Source organism: Pteropus vampyrus, unplaced genomic scaffold (assembly GCF_000151845.1).
Source record: "Pteropus vampyrus isolate Shadow unplaced genomic scaffold, Pvam_2.0 Scaffold334, whole genome shotgun sequence".
Classification (NCBI taxonomy): Eukaryota; Metazoa; Chordata; class Mammalia; order Chiroptera; family Pteropodidae; genus Pteropus; species Pteropus vampyrus.
In genome coordinates this window covers 1,660,555-1,681,913 of record NW_011889115.1, presented here as the reverse complement: position 1 = coordinate 1,681,913, position 21,359 = coordinate 1,660,555, and the positions used below count along the sequence as shown (strand labels likewise).

General features: G+C 35.7%; 1 protein-coding gene across 4 annotated transcripts in view; it reads right to left on the bottom strand.

Annotated features, from left to right (window-relative positions):
- Positions 1–21,359, bottom strand: part of SOX6 (SRY-box 6) — a 358,392-nt gene that overhangs the window by 78,135 nt on the left and 258,898 nt on the right. For 3 of the 4 annotated variants that reach the window (XM_023522157.1, XM_023522158.1, XM_023522159.1), the window contains exon 10: positions 2,905–3,054. In XM_023522157.1, coding sequence (XP_023377925.1) covers positions 2,905–3,054 — 150 coding nt within the window. The remainder of the gene's footprint in view (positions 1–2,904; positions 3,055–21,359) is intronic. The other variant, XM_023522160.1, reaches the window with a different exon arrangement.

Here is a 21,359-nt window from a genome sequence, read left to right as displayed (position 1 = left end):
TAGACTTTGTTCTGAGACACAGAACAATTTGATCCTTCTAAGCTAACTTTTAAGATTAGTTAGACAAGTCCAGAGCAGCTCTTAATCTAGGGATAATTTGGCCCCACTACTCAAGTAATGCCATTCTGAGGACTTGACTTGATGTCCCATTTGTCAGAAGATATTTACGTTCTGGCTAATGTGAATACAAACCATTCTCAGTCCTCTGTGAACCTCAGAATTGTTTTGTCTGCTAATTTGGTATTTCCCCTGGCCTCAGAAAGTTCTCTCCCACATATCATGCATGTTGATCAATACTCAGCTACATGCAGGGGAACCTTCTGTAGATCTTCAGTGCGCACTCTTCAGTGTGCAGCTCTCTCCTCTCTCGTACACTGCCTCACAAACTCCATCTACCTGGGCATCCCTAAACTCTAAACTATGTCTCTTTACTAAGGGAGGCTGCCAAACTCAGTGTGGGTACCCCTCCCTGTCCTATTGCCTGGAAATTCTCTCTAGAGAGTAAGCTGAAACAACTATCGTGCTTGCCTCACCTATTTCTCGTCTGTAAGGAACCACTATTCTGTACTTCTATTGTAAATGTCTGAAAACCACTGTTTTATATATTTTACCCTGAGTGTTAGTTGTTTAAGCTGAGAGAGTAAATCTGGTCTCTGTTCCTTCATCGTGGTTGAAAAATGGAAATCCTCTAGGTATTTTGTTAGGATCTCTCTTGGTATACATCTAGAAATGTCAATCACAAGCCCTACTACTACCATCACCACCACCATCTTATTTACTACCATCAGATCATCATCATCACCGATATACTAACATTTATGGAATACTCATTATATGCTAGAGGATGTGTTATCTCATATAAGACTCATAATAATATCAACTTTTATTTTATGGAGGAGACAAACTAAAGCAGAAAGAAGTAAACTGCCCAACGTGACGAGGCTGGTAAAAGTGGCAGAACTGACATTTGAACAGAAGCATTCCAACTTCTGATGTTGACAATTATAGCAAATAAAAATTCTGGGGAAAAGAAGGTACATAAAACCATTTGTGTTTATTTCTGTTACCTTCAGCAAACTATGTCCTTTGTGATGCGGTCATGTTATATACTCAGGGAAAGAAATGACTATAGACAGAAACATCGAGTATTTTAATGACCATAATTCTACCAATTAGAAAATTATGAGATTTTTCTCAGAACTTCTTCAATAATAGAGAGAAGCTATTTGTAAAATTTAAAACATTTGTTTTATGTCTCGGTCTATATTTTTTACCCACGCATAAAATAAACAAACTAATAAGGATAAGAAATGCTTCCTTTGTTATTAACATAAAATACAGTTAAGTCAAATTATATAGAGAACTCCCTAAGAATTTTCATGTGGTCAAGTGAGTAATAAAATTCAGTTGGCCCACAGAGCTGGAATGGTAAAAGCAGATATAAACGTGAATTTAACCAGGGAACATTTTACTCATCCAGTAAAGGCTTAGTTTGGTGCAGTTCCATTTGGCCAACTCACTCATAAAGTGACTTTTTCATGTTAAAATACCTAATACTCAATATCTCAAGTCCCTGATGTTTGATATGCTCATACCCTAACAAGTATAATTAAATGAAATGCTTTGGTTTGAGTTGTAGTGTTCTGACTCTTATTCACAAATAGAAACTCTTAGAACACAAAAATAGATAGTCTGTTTCCATAAGTTATGTCATCTTATTAAATGTAAACTGACTATTGTCATATCTCAATATTTCTAACAACAAAGCATAAATGTCCATCTATTTCTTTGGAGAACTTAAGAGCATGAGTGGCATTTAGTTAATTCTTTTGGGTAAGGCACAGGCAGAACTACTTCTTTCAATGATGTTTATTTATTTTTTTTATCTTTGGTATTTGGGATCCATATTTTTAAACAACTCTTCTGAAATCTCAGAATTCCTATCTGCAAATTTTAGAGAATAAAACAATTTTAGTGAGTTTGTAGCACACAATGCTGTTTTGTTGGCTTTAGATATTTTCCATGTGAAGATTTAATAATTGTAAATTTTCTCCAAATGCAGTACTCTGTGCACATTACAGTAATCCATCTGCGCTTAGTATACCTCTTTAAATAGATAAGTCAATTATACAAAACAATTGTTTCTGTGAGCTGTTCGAATTTGTTATTTCAATATAGGAAGGAAAGGCAATCATAAAAACCAACCGGTACCACCTATAGGTAACAGCTGCAGCACAAAGTTGGAATGGATCACCAATTTCTTTCGGTCGCTAAGTATGTCCTGGCTGCCCCATTTTAAGACACTGAAATCAGTGAGCAAAAGTATCTATTAATGTCCCAGTAACAACTTGGGAGAGCCTTTTTCTCTCATTACAACTATATGACGTCGAAGCGTGATTATGTAATGATACCATCATTCTTCAAAGCCGACCTTTCTAACTATTTTTGAAGGTGAGATCTTTAATCAACAAGCCATATAAAGCCCAGCACCAGGCTCTTTTTTTGTTCTTTTTTTTTTTTAAATCTAAAGTTTTGAGATCCTTCTTCGTGTTTAAGAAACTTTGAGAGAAGTGTTGCAAGTCTATGACAAACAGTGGTAATAAAGCCACGGCCACTCATGCCAATAAACATTAAAAAATAAAACCTAGACTCCAAAGGGGAAAAACTCTTGAGAAGTGAGTTGGCAGATTTAGGTAAAGATCTCACAATATGGCACTATTGTTATCAAAAGGGAAACACCTGTTTCTCAGTGCTCAATCATGAAATTTACCATAAAGAGGAGCATTTGGGGGGATCCTTTATGTTGCTGTGCTTCCTGCTGTTTATTCCCAACACAGCCTGGTTCACTACCTTTCTTGTGAAGCTATTTTCCAAACCGTTTCCACAATCCTGCAAAGCAAGTACCTTAACTTGAGTTACAGGGCTGGTCCCTCTCTTTTCATTTTTTATCCCAGTAGGTGAGACTGCCCCTGCTGTGTTTGGTGGCTGTGGAGTTGATGGCATCTTTGCTCCAGGTGACACCTGCATGCTGGCCAGCTGAGCGGCATAGAGCTGCTGCAAAACAGGGAAGACAAACATTATCTCTTTAAATGTAGCTGAAATGGAGTTCCAAAACAACAAACAAACAAAAACTTACCGTATTGTTAGATAACTACATCTCTCGGCCTTGCAATTTCTCTTTCACTATTTTTTTTTTAAAGAGGAAAATCAGAAAGACCAAATAATGTGACAGAAAGAACAATTACTGGTAGGGGAGTCATCGTTCTGTCCTTGGTCCTTCTAGTAATAATTTTAAGACCGTGAACAAAGGACTCGATCACTCCAGAACTCAGTGTCTTTCATTGTACAAAAATGAATTTGACTAAACAGTCTCAGAGATTCTTTCTAGTACCTAAAATCTTTATAAAAAGTTCTTTAAATGTTGATATGTCCATTCTTGAAAGTTTAATATTCATGAATTAAGAAAGGAATCTGAATGTTCCTAGGGATTCCTGGAAGAACACTGTTCTCATTCAGGACTGACCAGCTTCCCTGGGGATGCCGATCCTCCTGGGCGAGGAGGGTGCTGCCCTCAAGATCCCTGAGGCTCAATGGCAGTGACTCTTTCCTCAGGGTCTTATTTCGAAGCAGCATATAACAGACCCCTTAAGAGAATACAGCCAGATTTGTGACAAAATAATAATAATAATAAAATAAAAATCAAGCTTCTTTTTCCTAGCACAAGATGTTAAATCGTTAACTGTCAATTTACTAGGTTTTGGGTGAAACTGGCAATAAATGAATATGTAGATCTGCTAGTTAACCAGAATTCAGACATCTCAATCTTAAAACTATTTAATGCTTGAAAACTCCATTCAAATATTTTTTTTCTTCTTGTCATCAAGATTAAGCCATTACCTTGATAGTCCTATTTCTATCATAATAAATAGAAAGCTTCCTAGTTCATCAACCACAGAGAAAATGGCTCAAACTTTGCCACATTAGTAGGGGAGAAAAAACAGGTGGTTTGTATGTAATTTCCAGCATTACTATCATTCAGATGGACAAATAAAAAAAAATTACAGTAATCAAAAACAGACCTTTCAGCACATGTAATTAAATGAAAGCTTAATAAAGAATAATTTGCAAGAGCCAGATGTGCTTATGTCATGATTGTTGCTTTCTTTGGAACAATTTTTCTAATATAACAAGCCTCTAAAGAAATTAAAGTTTCATAATTCTGTGTGTGCAATGACTAAGTGGCAAGAAAAATTCACAAGTAAGAGTCAGTCAAACTGCTAGAACTTGGGGGAGTAAAAGGGACGCTCTTTTCTGTTTCCTTTTTACTCTGTTGTATCCTTTTCCTTTGAAATTCAGCCAGGTATCTTCAGAAGGGGCACAAGTGAAGCTTCTGAAAAATTTCTGCTTGGATTAAGCCAGTGTAGAAAAGTTCTATACTGGAAGGAGTGGAAAGGATGAAGAATTGAAAAAGCGTTGGCTACGTAGTAGCTGGTGTCATGAGCAAATGCCCTACTACTGAGTATTAAAGAGTCATGAAATCTTAGGAAGGCAACAGTCCTTAGACATCATTCATGCCTTCATTTCACCCCAATAATTCACAAGATCAGAAGAAAGTCAATTTTATTCAATTTCAAGTCCTTCAGAGAACTTCAACGAGTGGGAAAAAAAGCAGAAAAACAAGTCTTTGGAAACAAATCCATTTTTTAAAAGGCTGCCTAAATTCAGCAATCTTTCAGGTTGCTGGAACAATACAGCTGCTTTTTAGAAATAGAGTAGTATCCATTGCTTCCTCTAAAGCTTGGATGACCATTTATTTTATATCTCTTTCTAGTGGGTTATACCTAAGAGAGGTAAGACCCCCAAGAACTCTGAGATTCCTCTGAGTTGTGATTCCTCGGAGTTCCTTGTGGGTTGTGATCACTGATACAAGAGAGTCATGAGGAAGTATGATCGCATTCCTCATAACTTACAGATCTGCGTAAAATGAACAGTAGGATATCAGATAAGATTTAATAGAATGAGTTTTTGAAATAAAATCAGAAAATAGAGTCCGCTATAAAGATAGAGGCACTCGTGAAAACAAAATTTTCACATTCTGTCTAACAAAATATATTATTTTAGATACAAGTATCATGTTTTTTCGGAATGAAGACTTTCGATCTGACTTGGATAAAAAGAATCTCATTTGGTGAATAGGTACAAGTTTAGAAAATGATTTCACAGATACCACATCTTCTAAGCTAACATTAATTGAATATGCTCTGTATGCAAGGCTCTGTGTTAGGTGCTGAGGCAGATTCAGTGTCTTGGAACAAGCATATTGCTCTGGAGGAGATGTAAGATATAGATCCATAACACTTGATTTGTACCTTTCTTGTGGTGCTTCTCACATTTTTAAACCTTGTGTTTAGTTATGCACGTATGTCTTATTATCTTAGACAGACTATAAGCTTATTAAAGTCACAATCAACCTAATTATTTTTAATACCTAGCATCAAGAATAGTGCCTTGCAACTAAAGATAACCAATCAATATTTTCTGAATTAACATACAGTATATAAAATCACTGGATGTTAGAAAGGATATTCTCTCTAAATAAATGAGGCATCAGAAGTGGTATATGATTATATTTATCATAGATGTAATGAATAATTTTACGGTGTTGAGTCAAAAAAAAAGGAAAATAAATTTAGTCCAAATTAAATTATATTGTTTCACAAGAAATGATTCTTCTGAAGTCATTTGTTAAAATGTTGACTAGAGAGCTGCTCAATAACTGTGAGTTTCACTGACCTGTCTTAAACTTTTTTACAAATTCTACTGCTTAATCAGTAATTACAGAGCAGCACCAATTTTTCTTCTCAGTCTAGTTACTTGTAAATTTAAAGTTTCTCTAACTGCAACTGCATCCTTTCTTTAAAGAACATAAAATAGTTATTCAAATAAATAGCTTTAGTTAGAAAATTCTTGAACTCCGATGAACTATCATGTAAGGGTTTACAAAAATGTCATGCTACGTAGGATTCTTAGATCATAGTTCATAGTCATAATCATAATAATAATGAATATTCATTTTCAAACACAGTTGACGATTTAAAAATCAGCAGCGTAGTAGAGCTTATAACAGGCTTAGCCAAAGTCCTAAAAACATCTAAACTTTGGTAAAGCTGTTTTTGTAAATATAGACTTTTTTCATTTCAATTTTGAAAAATGTTCAGTGATTGTTTGGGATATTGAATTGTTTCTTTATCCAAGATATATAAAATAAATGCTGTGCATGCATGTAAAAATGAGCCTAGCTAAATATTTTTTCAAAATTATAAAATCACTCATATTTTATAGGAGTACTTTCAGAAATGCTTTTACTATTTTATGGCTAAAAGTATTCCACCTTTATGATTAATTCAGTTTTAATAAAGTAGTCAGCATTAAAATTTTGGTAAGCTGAACAATAATATACATGGCACCTAGGACTAAAAGAACCTTAACAGATCATTTAGTCTAGTCCAACCTCCTCATTCTACTGATGAGCTGAAGTCCAGAGAATAGAAACAGCAGGCCCAAGATCATACAACTAGTTAGTATTGGAGCTAGAAGAAAAACTCTCTAGCTCTCATTTCCAATATTATCATTTAAAGTACAAATGGATATATGCTGAACCAACCTTTGCACCTTTCAAGCACATCTCCAGCATCGATGAATTTGTTAAAAGACAAATCTTTACTAAATGCTTACTATTAACTTAAACACTGCGCTAAAAACTAGAGGTTTAACAAGCAACTCAGAAATAGCCCCTGCTTTTATGGAGCTAGGAAGAGAAACATATTAAACAAATGCTCAGACAGTAACTATGAATTATGGTTAAGATAAGTGCTGAGAAAGAAAAATACAGAATGTCAAGAGACTATCTAACAAAAGTATTTAATATGGTCTGGAGGATCAGAATAGTTTCTCTAAGGAAGTAACATTTTAAGTAAGAATTATCCATATGGAAAGGTTGATAAAGAACATTCCAGAGAAGAAACATCAATTATTATGGCTCTGACGTAGAAAAGGAGGCAACGTTTTTGAGGAACTTTACAAAGGCCAATGTGGCAGGACTGTTGAGTGAATGCAGAGTGGCATGAGAAGAGGCAGAGAGGCCACATTAAAAATTTTAGACTTTGTCTCAAAAAGAGAAGTATCTACAAAGAGCAATGAACTGAAACCAAGATACAAAGAAGCTTTTCTACGGTTTACCACCCAATTCATTGACCAGTCTTCTAAATAAATTTGATTAAGCGAGTCATATGAAGATTTCACAAATCCATAAATATATACCCCTAATAGTGTTTCTAGAATTCTGTGTCCTGAGACTAGCCTTAAAGGAAAACCTATCTTGCATTTGGATATTAGTGACACTTTAATAACTGACTGCTTAGATTCAACACAAAACAATAGATTTTACCAACCAAATTCAGCCTTATGGTAAAATTCTTGGGTGTCTTTGATTACACACACTAGTGTACAGCCAGGACCTAAGAACTGCATTTTGTCAGAGTCATTTTATAACACTATTGCATTTGAGAAGAGAGGCATGTTTTGCCCTCCAAATAGCCAAATTCATGTCCAATTATAATGGGTGATGTCACAGTGTATCTAATACCTACTATAACATGAATATATGTGTGTGTGTGTGTGTGTGTGTGTATGCGTGTGCGTGTGTGTGTGTACACATTTGCTTTCTGCGATGAAACCATGTAATATCTCCAAAGGAGAGTGCCACAGAAAAAAAGGTACAAGGCCTTTTCTTCTCATAATCACATGATTTTCACATAACCAGATAACCAATCATCCAAATATCGCCCCCATTCATTCCTGGGTTACTCAACAAACACATATTGAGCACTAACTCAGGTACTGTACTAGGTATTTCATATTGTTTTATTTAATCTTAAAAATAATTATATAAGATAGGAATTATTATCTATTTTAGAGTTAGTCTCACTTTTAAGCCCATGCTTTTTCTGTTTTCGTATGTTAAAATTAAATTATTTTAAATAATAAAACCTATTTCCTGTCTCTAGCCACAAGACACAGATCATTGTCCAAGGAGAAGAGAGATTCTGATGTTGCTGCTGTTCTGAGCTCTCAAACAGCAAATTATATTTCCAGATGTCTTACAGCTACTTTTTCTAAAATAGCATTTCACAATCCTCAAATAGAGACCACCAGCCACCTTGAAGGAGCAAGAGGCACAATTTTTATCTAAACAACTCAGTTCTCCAACCAATCTTTAAGCCATAATAGAAGACACCGAAAATATCCTAGTGACACATTTTAATAGACTGATAAAGTGAATGGAACTCTGCAGAGTACAGGTAGAAATAGGAGAACTGGATAAAATGGAAACTAACAGGGGCTTCAAACTGGCATCAGTATGCTCCAGTATATAGAAGCCAAGAATAAAAATGAAGGTATAACTTCACACATTGGATTCTCTTTGGAGCAAATTCTCCTGTGTTTTGTCATTTCAATTAGAAAGAGCATTTTAAAGTGGCCTGTCAGAATCTGTCCCGGAGAGAAAACAAATTCTCCCTCAATGCAACTTGCCTATAGGTGGATAATGAGGAAAGGCAGAGAAGGGGAAAATGCTATTCTACAAAAACAGATTCACAGATGCTACTGAAAGATTTCAACTCCTACCTTTACATTCACCCCATTTGCTGTGGTTCCACACTATGTCTAGGATATCCCAAGATATCCCAAGAATACCCCAGCTTCACTCACATTCTATTCTCGTGTACCAGACTCTACCCAGGGGGAAGAACAGGAGATGTTTGAGGAAACAAGCAGAGTAGGGCAGAGAGAATCCTTAAGGAAATGTCATTATTTACTTGATTGATTCTGCCTGACACTAGGCCCCCAAGCTTGGTTCAGTTCTCCAGGGATATCCTGGGTTTTGTTACCTTCTCAAAACAATGCAGACGATCTCCTCTGTCCACCAAACAAGGCGTGCTACAAAGCTGGACAAGGTTGGCTGTGAGGCTGTGAAAAGGTGGAGCGGAGACAGGGGTAATTAAGCAGCCTGATTTAGTGCTTATTCAGCACAGGGAAGAGAGTGTGTCAGTAACAAGTCATTACAGACTGAAGGAGGGGTGGCGGAGAGAGCTTAAAAATAATTTGAAAGAGATCACAAATACCTTTACTTCTCATAAACCTCCAATGTCAACAAAATGATCCAGGAAATATAGCTGTGGTTTTATGGAAGGAAAGAACTGAAGTCCTTGTTTTCAGCACAGAAGGTACTTGTTTAGCTATACCCCTAATATTTGACACCAAAGAAAATTGGCTGTAGATAGGAGGTGGGAGAAGGAATAAGGGAAGAACTACCACTCCTACTTGTCACATATTGGGTTAATTTCCAAGGCAATCTCCTTGCCCCTCCTGCATATTTTCATATTGCCATATTTTTTCCTTTCCTAATAACTCCTCTTATTTGTCATAATTCTACTCATCTTTTGATTCTCACCTCAAAAACCACTTTCTTCTTAAAGCCTTATCTGACCACCACCTACTTTGTGTTCCCACCGTATCACATCTCTATCCCTGTGTACTTTATAGAATTTTTTTCCCATGCCGTTCTCTACCACCAAATTCTGAGCTCCTTAAGGGGAGGGCTGGGTCTTATTTGTTTTTATGTCCTTAGCACCTAATGCCTGACATTTACTAGGTGCTCTGTAAACACTGACCATTAAAACCCCTTCATTTTCATTTTTGTCTCTATCTTCTTGAAATTGCTATCATTTCTGCCCACATTCTCTCTAAAAGGAACCCTAGAGATGGAAGTCATCTTTCTTTCTTTTTGTTTTCTTGAACCTAAAGCACATGGGTTCACCATATAATAAACTGATTTTATTATAAACACCAGGTAACACAATGTCAGAAGGAGAAAGAATTTAAACATCATCTAATCCTATCTCTTTGCTTTACAGGTGAAGAAAACTCAAGTCTAGAGGGGTGAAAAAATGTGATTTGCATAAGAATACAAACTGGTGAGTAGCAGGCAGAATAAAATGTAGAACCCAGGTTCCCTACTTTCCCCATCCAGTGTTCACACCAACTCATTTGTCTTTGTGTTCTGTTCTTTTAGGAAACTGACTGCAAATACAATTTGTACATTGTATTAGAGCTGTAGGTTTGTCTTAAATAAAAAGGATGTTTTTTCAGTGTTCTCCTAAGATTAAGAGAATTTCATCTGATATGTCCTTGAAAAGTAATGATTGGGTACCTGAGAATGATTTATGTTTTAGAATTTTATTTTAATAATTGTTTTAAAACGTACACATTTAAAAATGCGACCGTAGTAATTAGGTTAAGGTAATTATAATCAAGTTAAGATGTTTTCAGATTTTTAAAATTAAAGTTTATGCAAATACACGTAAAGGGACAAAACTTTGTCTCAGGTGAGAGCAGCCCTATATCACCTCTTTCGAGACTTCTGCCATTGGCCCTTCCACAACAACAGAAGGAAAAATGGGACAAACACTGACTATAAGCCACTGGAGAACCATGACCTGTTTAATTCATTTCATTATTCCCTGCAGCCGGTTCAAGAATGTCGAGTAAAGAAAAGTGAATTGAAAAAAAGAGTTTTCCTGGCTAGAGATCTTCTTGCCCATTTTCCCAAACGCGGAGTAGCTTGCTCCTCTGATATACTGGTGCTAATGGCATGGGGGTGGCGTGTGGGAGAAACATGTTGGGTGTTGGGGAGAGAAGCTGTAAAAATAAAAAAGAATAAAAGAGAGGCTCAGGTCAAAGGTCCTACCCTTACGCAAAGAGATTTAAAGAAAAATCAGAATCCGACAGGAAACAGAGCACCCAGTCGTCTGTACCAAAAAGAAAAAAAAGAAAAAGAAAAGAAAAAGAAAGAAAGAAAAAAACAAAAAAGAACAGACAGAATTAATTCACTCTTGGATTGCACCAATTATATTGGAATACATTCAGAAGAGCTTTTCCTTATGGAACATAGTTGCACAGTGCAGATCACAAAGAATAAACAAAGTAACCTCCAATAGTTTTAACAAGAAAACTCAATCTTTCTGCTTCTTCCAAGTATCTTTTCTTTCAGGGTGCTAAATAAAATATGTAAATACATAATTCTTTATTTACAGAAATAAAAGTTGAGTCATTGAAACAATCAGTAATTTGGTTTTTGAAGCAAGGTATTTGAAGAGGTGATAATGAGGGCAGTTGGAAATTGGCAGTAGGGGAATGGATCTGACTGTTTTCCTTCTGTTTCCAAGAGCCGGGCAGGCAAAGCTGAAGAGATCCAGCTCTATGAATGTGCTCCAAGTGGTGCGGCTTGCATTTGTAATGCTCTTTTAACTCTCCAGTCACAAAGCTGTAGCTCATCAGGAAAACCTTAAACAAGTGTGTCTCGAATCTATCGATAAGATATAAAAACTCATCAATGAATCTAGAAGTTAGATCTGAAATCTGAGCATGATTCTCCATGAGCCATAGGGAAGTTTCCAACAGGTATATATATTTGAGTATATGTACTGAGTTCAATCAACTACTTTTAATATGTGAATATATGTCACATTCCCAGTATTTAAAAGCATCGTTTCTTTGTAACCAAAAGGTGAATTCTGGTTCAAGTTCATTGAAAAATTATCTATTGAGTAGTCACTACTGGCCAGGTACTACTTGGGAAAACAGAAGTGAGCAGTGACTTTGGGGAAGGGAGTGGGGAGAAGACAAATAAGTAAGCACGCAGACCTGTAATTCTGGTGGTGATGTGTGGTATGAAACACAAAGTGATCAGGTATATGAATATGGGGGAGGGAGAGCTAAATATAGAGGAAAACTAAAAGAAGGAAACACTTGAGTAGAGACCTGAAAGCTGTGAGGGAGCAAGCCATATCATCATCTGGGGATAGCAACCGAGACAGAGGCAAAGAATAGGTGAAAGTCCTGAGGTAAAGATGTGCTTGTGCTCGGAATGTCTGAGGAATAGCGAGGAGGCCAGTGTGGCTGGAGCAGAGTGAGCTGGGCAAAGGGTAATTAATTGGTCAGGTGTCCAAAAGACAGCAAGGTGACCAGATCTAGTAGACTTTATGTACAACCTAACGGATTTTGAATTCCATTAGGAGTTTCTGAGTTTCTAGGAAACACCATTACAACATGGCAGACCTGGAAATCCCTCAGCAATACCCACACTAAAATCTGGAGATATGCCAGGGCTGCTCTGCCTTGGCCCATGATGACTGCCAAGAAACCAGATGCTATTGCTTGAAAAATATTTTACAACTGCCCAGCTTCTATGCCTTTCCTTTTCTACCCATAATAAAGCCTCTCAAACAACACAGAATGAAGACAAATATGGGTAAACATGCAATAAAAAAAAAGTTTTTACTTAAATTGTTAATATATATTTGAGAAAATAAAATTGCATGAAAGTATAATATTTTCTAAATGCTACTTTTCCACTTTAATCAATAGAATAAATGTTGTTGGTTGGAAATAAACATGTTTATTATATGAAAAGGTTTTTACTGTTTTTAAACTGAACTTGGTTTTAATTTCTCAGAAGACTTTGGAAGATTGAACACAAGAATCATACTAATGAACAAAATTCATACTTATGATGAAATGTATGGACTTATTAAACAGAAATTTCATGTTAATAATATAATGTAAAATGTGCATTTATAATAAATATTGAGAGATAAGGGTATATTATGAATTAACTTTTAAGTGACCAAGTAAAATGAGCAAGAAATAACACAAAAATCCTCTTCTTACTTTCCACTTATATTTGTTTCCATATTTTTTTTTTAATTCAGAAAAATGTTTTACCCTATTTCAGAGCCACCTTCACTGTCATCTTTAAACTGCAAATTATCAGTATTGCCAATTGCAGAACTTCAGCGTATTTTGCGGTATGTAAATATACCATCTGTATCCTACAGGAATACCTATGACTTCCTCCCTAATTAGCAGAAAGGAATGCTACCTTATACATAGGAAGCATAGTAAAAAAGTATTCGAATTGTGTGTAATACGCATACAGTGTGTTTTATTGTCACTAGATATGATTCTGACACATAACTCAAAAATCCACTCTGAAAAAATCAGATGAAGCTATAAGGTTAATGGTTAATATAATAGATTAATATAATGATTAATATAAAGGACTGAAGAAAGTTGGAAAAATAAGGTTTCCATGTTTCTCAGACATGAAGAACAGCATAGTGATTAAGAGTGCACACTCTTTAGTCAGAACGACTGTTTACTAACTATGTGATCTCTCTGGACCTTAAATCTCCACGTCTTTAAAACGGGAAAAATAAGGGTGCCTGCTCCAAAAGATTGTTGTATTAATGCACATAACATACTAAGAAGAGGATACACCATAGAGACTCAATACTTGCAGGCTCTCATTCTTATTAGTATATTCTCTTTAAGAGATGTTTTTCCAAAGATCTTATTCAGAAAAACATTTGGCATGGTTATTCAGTTTAGCAAAACATAGAGATATACAGGTGAAGAAGATGTACTGTCTTTCAGGAGCCTCACAGCAGGGATAGGAAAGAGAAAGGGAGAAAGACACAATATGATGAGTAGGATAATAGAATTATTTATAAATTACTAGTGAAACATCACTACTGGGCACAATTAGGTGTTTTTTTCCAGTTTTATTCAGATATAATTAACAACACTGTGCAAGTTTAAGATATATAATGTGATGATTTGATATATGTATATATTGTAAAAATGACTGCCACAATAAGGTTTGTTAACACACCCATCACAATTAGTTTTGACTGAGGACAGTTAGGTGGGCTTTGCTTACCATAAAGCCCCAGAAAGATATCCTGTGTTAACTAAAAGTTTTTAAATACTCTTATAAAATTATTTAACAACAACAATGAACAACAACAAAAACCCTGAGCAGAATGGACACCAATCCCTGCAACATGTTATGTGGTTAAGCTAACAGAGTTTCTGTTCCACTTTTAGTAATGTCTCTCCCTCCCAGCCCATTCCTTTGGCTATGCCCAAAGGCGTGCCCAGCAGAACTAAGATGTTCACGCTAGGAACCAATGTGGCTTTAAGAAAGCCTTAAGATTTATAAAATGTGCCACTTCTCTGGAAAAAAAGAAACCATCCTTGGCTATTCATTTAGGGAAAAGGAACTTTTTTTTTTCATTGTCCATTGTTGAACAGAGAAAAACCTTCAAGTATTCAAAGTCTTAATTTAGAGGGGATTTTTTGGAATCTCAATATTTTCCCTAAGCCTACTGTAACACCCCCCAAAAACTCATGTTACATGATGTAAAATCACAGCTTTAGTTTGTTAAGAGGGCATAATTCCGAGTGGACCATGGAATATTTATATCTCCATGCAGCTCTTTGAAGGAATAATCTTATGTTTTTGTGCCTGTTGTGGGTCAGCGGTTCAAATCAGCACTCTTTCTGTCACTCCTTATATGTTTTACTATAATTTACAGCTCAGCAAGAGGACTCATAAAACAAAAGTGTCTACTTTATTTCAGTAACTAATTCTAGTTAATCAAAGATTTCCAGCCAAACAACCCAGCATGAAACTCTGCATGGAAAATATGAGAAGAACAAAGCATTTTGTCAAATAACACATCTCATGATGTAAACACATATGTCTCTTAAAGGAAATTTTATCGTTTCCACATTATCGGCATACAAAAGGAGCATTCTTGTCGCAGACCTGGTGCGACTGTGGAGCCATCGTCATTGGAAACAAGAGCCTGATTAGGTTCCCACACAGATATGAATAGACTTTCTTTTTTTAGTGAAATAGCCGCTTTTATTCCTTTTTAAAACAGACTGGTAATTGTCATCCTAAAAACACCGAATTGTACGAGGGCAACATTTGTTTCTCCTCTTTTTTCTCATCTTTTTAGAATCAGCCAATAACATTACTATCCCTTCTGGTTGGTCCTCTTCTGGAAAGTCTGAGTTAATCCACAGCTGTGTGAATGTGAAAAAGGGACACAGCAGGCTAAGTCTGCTGGGTCTCTTGTCTGCTAATAAAGTGCACAGTCTGCAGGACAGATGTTAAGAGGATCTGTTAAATAAGTCAGTGGCAGAGATCCTGACCTCTGCCAAGGAACATTTTATTATTCCAGAAAGGGGCATAATTGCAAGGCATTAACAATTAGAAGAACCATAGCTTTTCTTTATATAGATTTTTTACTCCTTGCTTCATCATTTGTTTGAAATATAGTATCAAGACCTATTCACTGAGAAGCAATGTGCTAAATATGATTGAGTTTAGTACAAACTTCGGATTACAAGACTTCCCCAAATCCCAGAAATGGTTGAACCTTGGCTTTGCTTCAATCTTAAAGTTTTGTTTATTCTGTGTATATCATTACACTATTTGTACAGTTTCACTTGCCACAGGGTACCATTGTACTAAAGGGACTATGAATCTTTCCAAACATAGTTCCCTAACTATTAAATCTAGTGTAATGGGAAATGTAAACTAGAGATCAAATTAATAGAGGAATATCACATCATAAAGTTGTTCACTATACCTTATACCACTTTACCATTTATGGTGTGAATAAAATCATGTCTACCACATGCATTGCAAATTCCCAAGTGTGGTGTAAAAGGCACTTTGTGATCTGACCCCTTACTTACCTTTCCAATCTCACCTACTATTGCTCTTGTACACTCAGCCTGTGCCAGATTGTCGTTTTCTGAACATGCCACACTGTCGATTGCTTCTACAGCTATAGGCCAGCTGTATTCTTTGTCTGGATTGCTTTTCCTCTTTTCTCCGCCACTCTGCATCCTTCCCCTATAAACCTAATGAACTTCCACTCTACTTTCAAGATTCAATTTTAACATCACCTCCATCATGAAGATCGCCAATTCCTCCCCAGGCAGAGCTTACTACTTCCTCCTCCCATATAATTTGTATTCTGGAAAAAGATCTATTTTAACAGTTACCATATTGCTTACTAGACTGTGGGCCCTTTGAGGACAGGGTGAAGTTCTACTTATCTTGTATTTCCAAATAGAAGCGAGGACCTATTACACAATAGGCACTTAATAAACATTTGGGAAATTAATGTGTGAGTTAACTAAATAATTAATCCCATTTTTGTTCAATAATTAATCATATAAATTGATATAAGTTTATATTCTGGCCTCCTCACTACTACTATCACCAGTACTGTTACAAGGCCTTATGCTTTGATATGCCTTTTGTTTTTTTAAATGATAATCTTCGTTAGGTTGGTACATTCAATTGCAAAATATATCTCTACAAAAACTCATTAATGGAAGCGAGATATACTATCCTCTTGGCCATCTGTTTTAATTCAGTTAAATTCATCCAAATTTATTTATGAGATGCAATCAAATTTAGTTCTTCACACTGTTGCCTCACAATTCTGTGCATTCTAACCCAGGTCACTTACAAGCTGTGTGGCTTAAATCAAGTTAATCTATTTCTCTGGGCCTCAGTCTCTTCAACTGTAAAACCAAAAGATTCATATAATACTTAGTGTATAAAGCATTTTTCACAAGGATTTTCTTATTTATTCCTTACAACCGCCCTATGGAGGTACTACTATTCCTAATCCCATTTAATAGAATCTGGGTATAAGAAGATTAATTGCCAAAGCTCATGGAATCAGTAGAAGGGTTAGGATTTGACCCTCTGAAAGTCTATGCAATTTTACAATTTCATTGTCTATTTGTAAAGGCTTTTCTTCCAATATAGTGGCATCTTTTCTGATTAGTGGAAAGTCCAGCTTGAAGTACCTCAATTGCTGCCTGGCCATCACTTCTTGCTAAAGAGTACTTCACTGGGCATCATGCTTTTTCAACTCAGGAACAATCATCAGGCAGGTGATTAGGTATTAGGACAAAAAGATTTCAAAGTTTATACACAACCATCTTGGTCAATCAATAAACGAGTCCATTTATATACATAGATAACAAATGATCAGCACTATGTTAACTGTTCTTATCGCTTTGAAGTATTTTTCATTTAATTGATTTCCTAGACTATTACTATAGAGGCAGGAATTTGCTTAGCTTGCTTGCTTAATAGAGAATCTAAAATACATAGTGCACGCCTTAAAAACATTTGTTAAACTAATGAATGAATGAGGGAAATTATGTTTATTAAATATTGACCATGTAGCAGACATTGTGTTAGGCAATTAGCTTACGTTACTTCATTTAATATTCACAATATGGGAGGTGTCATTATCTCCATTTCACAGATGAGGAGACTGAGGTTCAGAGGAAATTAGCTCAAGTTCACATAGCACTTTTAACTAAAGAGGTCTTGTGGAACTAAGAAGCATTGCTTTCTTGAACCCTCCAAGCCATTCACTACTGCCTAGACTAAAAACACATCAGAGAGCAAGCTAGTTGGTTGATAAAAAGTAAGCATGTTGTTCCAACACATGGTGACTAATCATCACCTGATGATATATAGTTATTTTACTGTTCGATAGTGAGGTATGTCTGTATTTGGTGATAGTGATTCATAATCAGGAAATATGGGAGAGGTAGATCTAAAATCAGGAATGGTATTGTTGGATATAAATGAATTATGTATGACTTTCCTTCTGCAACTAAGAAATGACTCTTTATTAAAACTATCGATAAATGTGTAGAGAAGCGACATCCAGACTTCTATCTCAACAAGGCTCCTCACTCTTACTCTCACTCTCAGTTGTGCTATGTCTAAGCTAATGCTTCAACTAAGCATTATTCAGGGGCTGCCCCTTGGGCCTCGGAGCAAACCCTTCCTGGGACCTGCGGAAGATGTTCTGAGCAGGGGAACAACAGCAGTGCTGCAGAGAAGAGTTATCTTTTTCTATGTGGCCTAAGGAGCTCCAAATGCTGGAGGGCAATTCCTGTGTAGGGAGGACTGGTTGGAGCACTAACTCCGCTTCATTTAGTGACAGTGGGTGTTTCTCCTTCTTTCTTTTTTTTTTTTTTTGTAAATTTATGTGCTTTTTTTCTTCTTAAGCAGATTGAGTGATAATCCATTGAGAATGTGATGTTAAACCACTTTTCCTATAGAGTTTTTAAACTGGGCCTCTGAGAAGGAGTTTGATACAATTCAATGATTGAAGTAATACCTTTGTCCATTTGAGCATTAAATGGTCCGTTGAAATACAGCTTAGTTAGAGGAAATTTCAGAAAATAGTACTTTCTAATTTTTTTGAAAAAAATTCTGTCCCAGCTGACTAGAGCGGAGCTTGAAAAATGCAGCTCGATCACTTTCCACAGCCTCTCAGGTCAGCCTCTCACCAGTGTTAATTAAATATAACCCCCTTAGAATATAAGAGGTTAAGTGAGAGCATCATGGCGTTCCTCTCCAATATATTACTGTGAACACAAATGGCCATAATCTGTTTATAAGAAGACTTCTTTGAGCACAGAGGTCTCACTAATGAAAAATTATAAGAGAAAAAGCAACATAACATGACAACTGTTTATCGCAAATACATTTTAAACTACCCATTTTCACATCCATTGTGCTTAAATAACACATATCATAAAGGAAATTGGTGTAACAGATGTTTTCAGCTCTGGGCAGCAAATGCAGACGTTTTCAGTGTGATAAAGTGAGACTGCAAAAGCCAGTGCACAGATTCAGTCAATCTCTTACCTAAAGTCTTCCTTCTCTTCAAGTTAGAGAATTGTCATCCAGCAGTTACAAGAATTAGTGTATTTTCTCTTCTTTGCGATTGCTATATCTTCTGTAGCACAACTTGACCAAACTCTAAAGCTGAAAAATTGCTGAAATAATGGTTCTGTACTAGCCATTTTAAATTTAAAAAGTCTCTTTAAGCTACTGGGTTTATGGTTCTAAAAGTTTCATGTACTGTCCAGAGCTATTTGTAAATTAAATCATTTAAAATAAAGCTCTCTAATACTCTACAATTAGTCTTGTCTCTCTGAACATGACTTTACTGTAAATGCTCCTTCCTGACTCTCCTATTGTCCCAAGATTCCTGAGAAGAAAGCAGCCAAGCGATAATTCAACATTATTGCTGCTTCAGTGCACTAATCACTTAAAGAGCAGCAAAGACTCTATGCTCTCTGCCCCCACAGCTCCCGCAGTCTCCTAGCCTGAGGCAGGCAGCCCGACCCAGCAATGTCCAGATGTCAAGAGGGATCCCCAGCTCCTGATGCAGCAGACGCTCCATTCCAGTATGGTCAAACATCTGCTTCATCTGCTGGCATGCAACCTGCTGAACACGCTCAGAGGGCAGCGCAGGCTAGGGATGGGCAAGGACACGCTCCCTAGCTACTCCAGGAGACTCATCAAAACTTTGAAATTATAAGACAGCCCCAGAAACTCTCAAAAGAATAGAGCTCTGGCATTTGGCAAAAACAGTCTAAGCATTTTCCTCAAAAGCAAGCTATAGAATAAGACAGATTTCGTGATAGGTCTTCTTACTCTTGTTAAATTCTATTAGGCTTAAAGTTTCTTCTAGACAGTTAACTGAAAATTTGGAAAATACATGAACTGTGGAATCCTTAGAATGTCATGTGGACTTTGAAATGTGTCCCTTTATAACTTAATTAACTTACTTCAAATTTACTTGCATATTATAATGAAGAGAAAATAAGTTATGCAAGAAAGCTTCTAAATGACTGTGCTTCCTACATACCAGTCAGCAGAGTTCAAAGCAAAGAATCTAGTCAAGTAGTAAATTTTAAAATACACTTAAAGCATCTATTATAGTCCTATTTTTTTAACAGATGAGTAATCTGGTCCAAGTCACTTAACCCATTTGGGCCTCACTTTCTTCTAAAATATGGACATAATATTAAAGCACATTTATTATAAAGCCTAAATATAAATTGCTTAAACTGCAAAAGACTATACAATATGTATCATACTTATGTATGTGTATGTATATATGTGTGTGTGTGTCTATATATATATATAATTCATACTATTCTTATATCTGTTTTGTTTTGTTTTTAAAAAGAAATTCAGGCTTCCTTTGTAATATCCAATTCACACTGCAAATACAGATGCTCTCCCAAGAATGATTCCACTCATCCTACGGGATCTCAATAAACAGCATCCTATAAAAACTAATGAACAGCTCCCAGGTCCCCACCAAATTTCATATTTACTTCATTCTAAAAGATAGACTTATATACTATAATAGTCAGAAATAATATTCCTTTACTGAAAGCCAGAGTATATGATATGTTTAATACAATTGAAAAAATGAGTCTGAGGAAAACTGTGACTATTCAAGCCAGAAGTGACTGGCTAGAATAAAAGTCTTAGTTTTGAAGATCAAAATGAAATAAAGAACTGAGAATAAACAACCAAATAGATATCAATTTTTAAAAATTCTGCCCACCCAGGTTCAGGTAAACAGGTAGTTATGTGGAATATTTCTGTTAAAATTAGTTAGATTTGCAATCTCAAGTCTTGGTTATCTCTCTCCCTATTTTCTTTTTCCCTCACGAGAATGTAAACTCTATGAGGACAAGGACTTTGTTTTATTCAAAGTTTTTTCCTCAGTATCTAAAACAGGTTTTCTCGACTTCAGCACTACTGATATTTTAGACTGAATAATCCTTCTTTGCAGGGGTGGGGGCTTCCTGTGTGTTATAAGGTATTCAGCAGCATCCCTGGCTTCTACATCCATTAGATGTCAGTAGTATCTCCACCTGCACCTCAAGTCATAACCATCAAAAATATTTCCAGACATTGTTAACTTATTGCCTCCAGTTAAAGGCCACTGGTCTAGAATAGTACCCGGCACGTAATAGGTCCTAAATAAATATTTGTTGAATAATTGAATGATTAAGTTTGTTATGTTTGGATTTACATACAAACTTTTTCAAATTTCCTGAGCACAATCATTTATAAGCTCCCTTAGAAAAAGAATTTTGATACAACTCTAACATACAAAGAGTGGTATGTCATTGTAATGATCATATTCAAAGCCAACAAGTATAATTTCAAGTAACAAGATTTTAAAAAGAAAGAATGTAATACTTCATTCTTTCTTTAATTTAAAGAAATAAGTAAATTAGGCTGAAAACTTTATAAACATCCCCAAAATAGATTTTCCAGGTTAAAAGCAACTCTATTTCAAACTGGTTTCAAATGAGCACTGTTATGTTTTCACTTTGTAGAGTTGGAGATATTCAACGCATGTATCAATTTTTTAAAAAAATTTATCTATTTATCTATTTTTGTTTTAGTTCATTCTGCTCAAGATCAATAACATTAGAGAAATCTCTGATAAAGTAACTAAAATGATGCTCTAGATTAATATATATATCATGATATCAAAGGTTGGTTACAGGTATTTTAG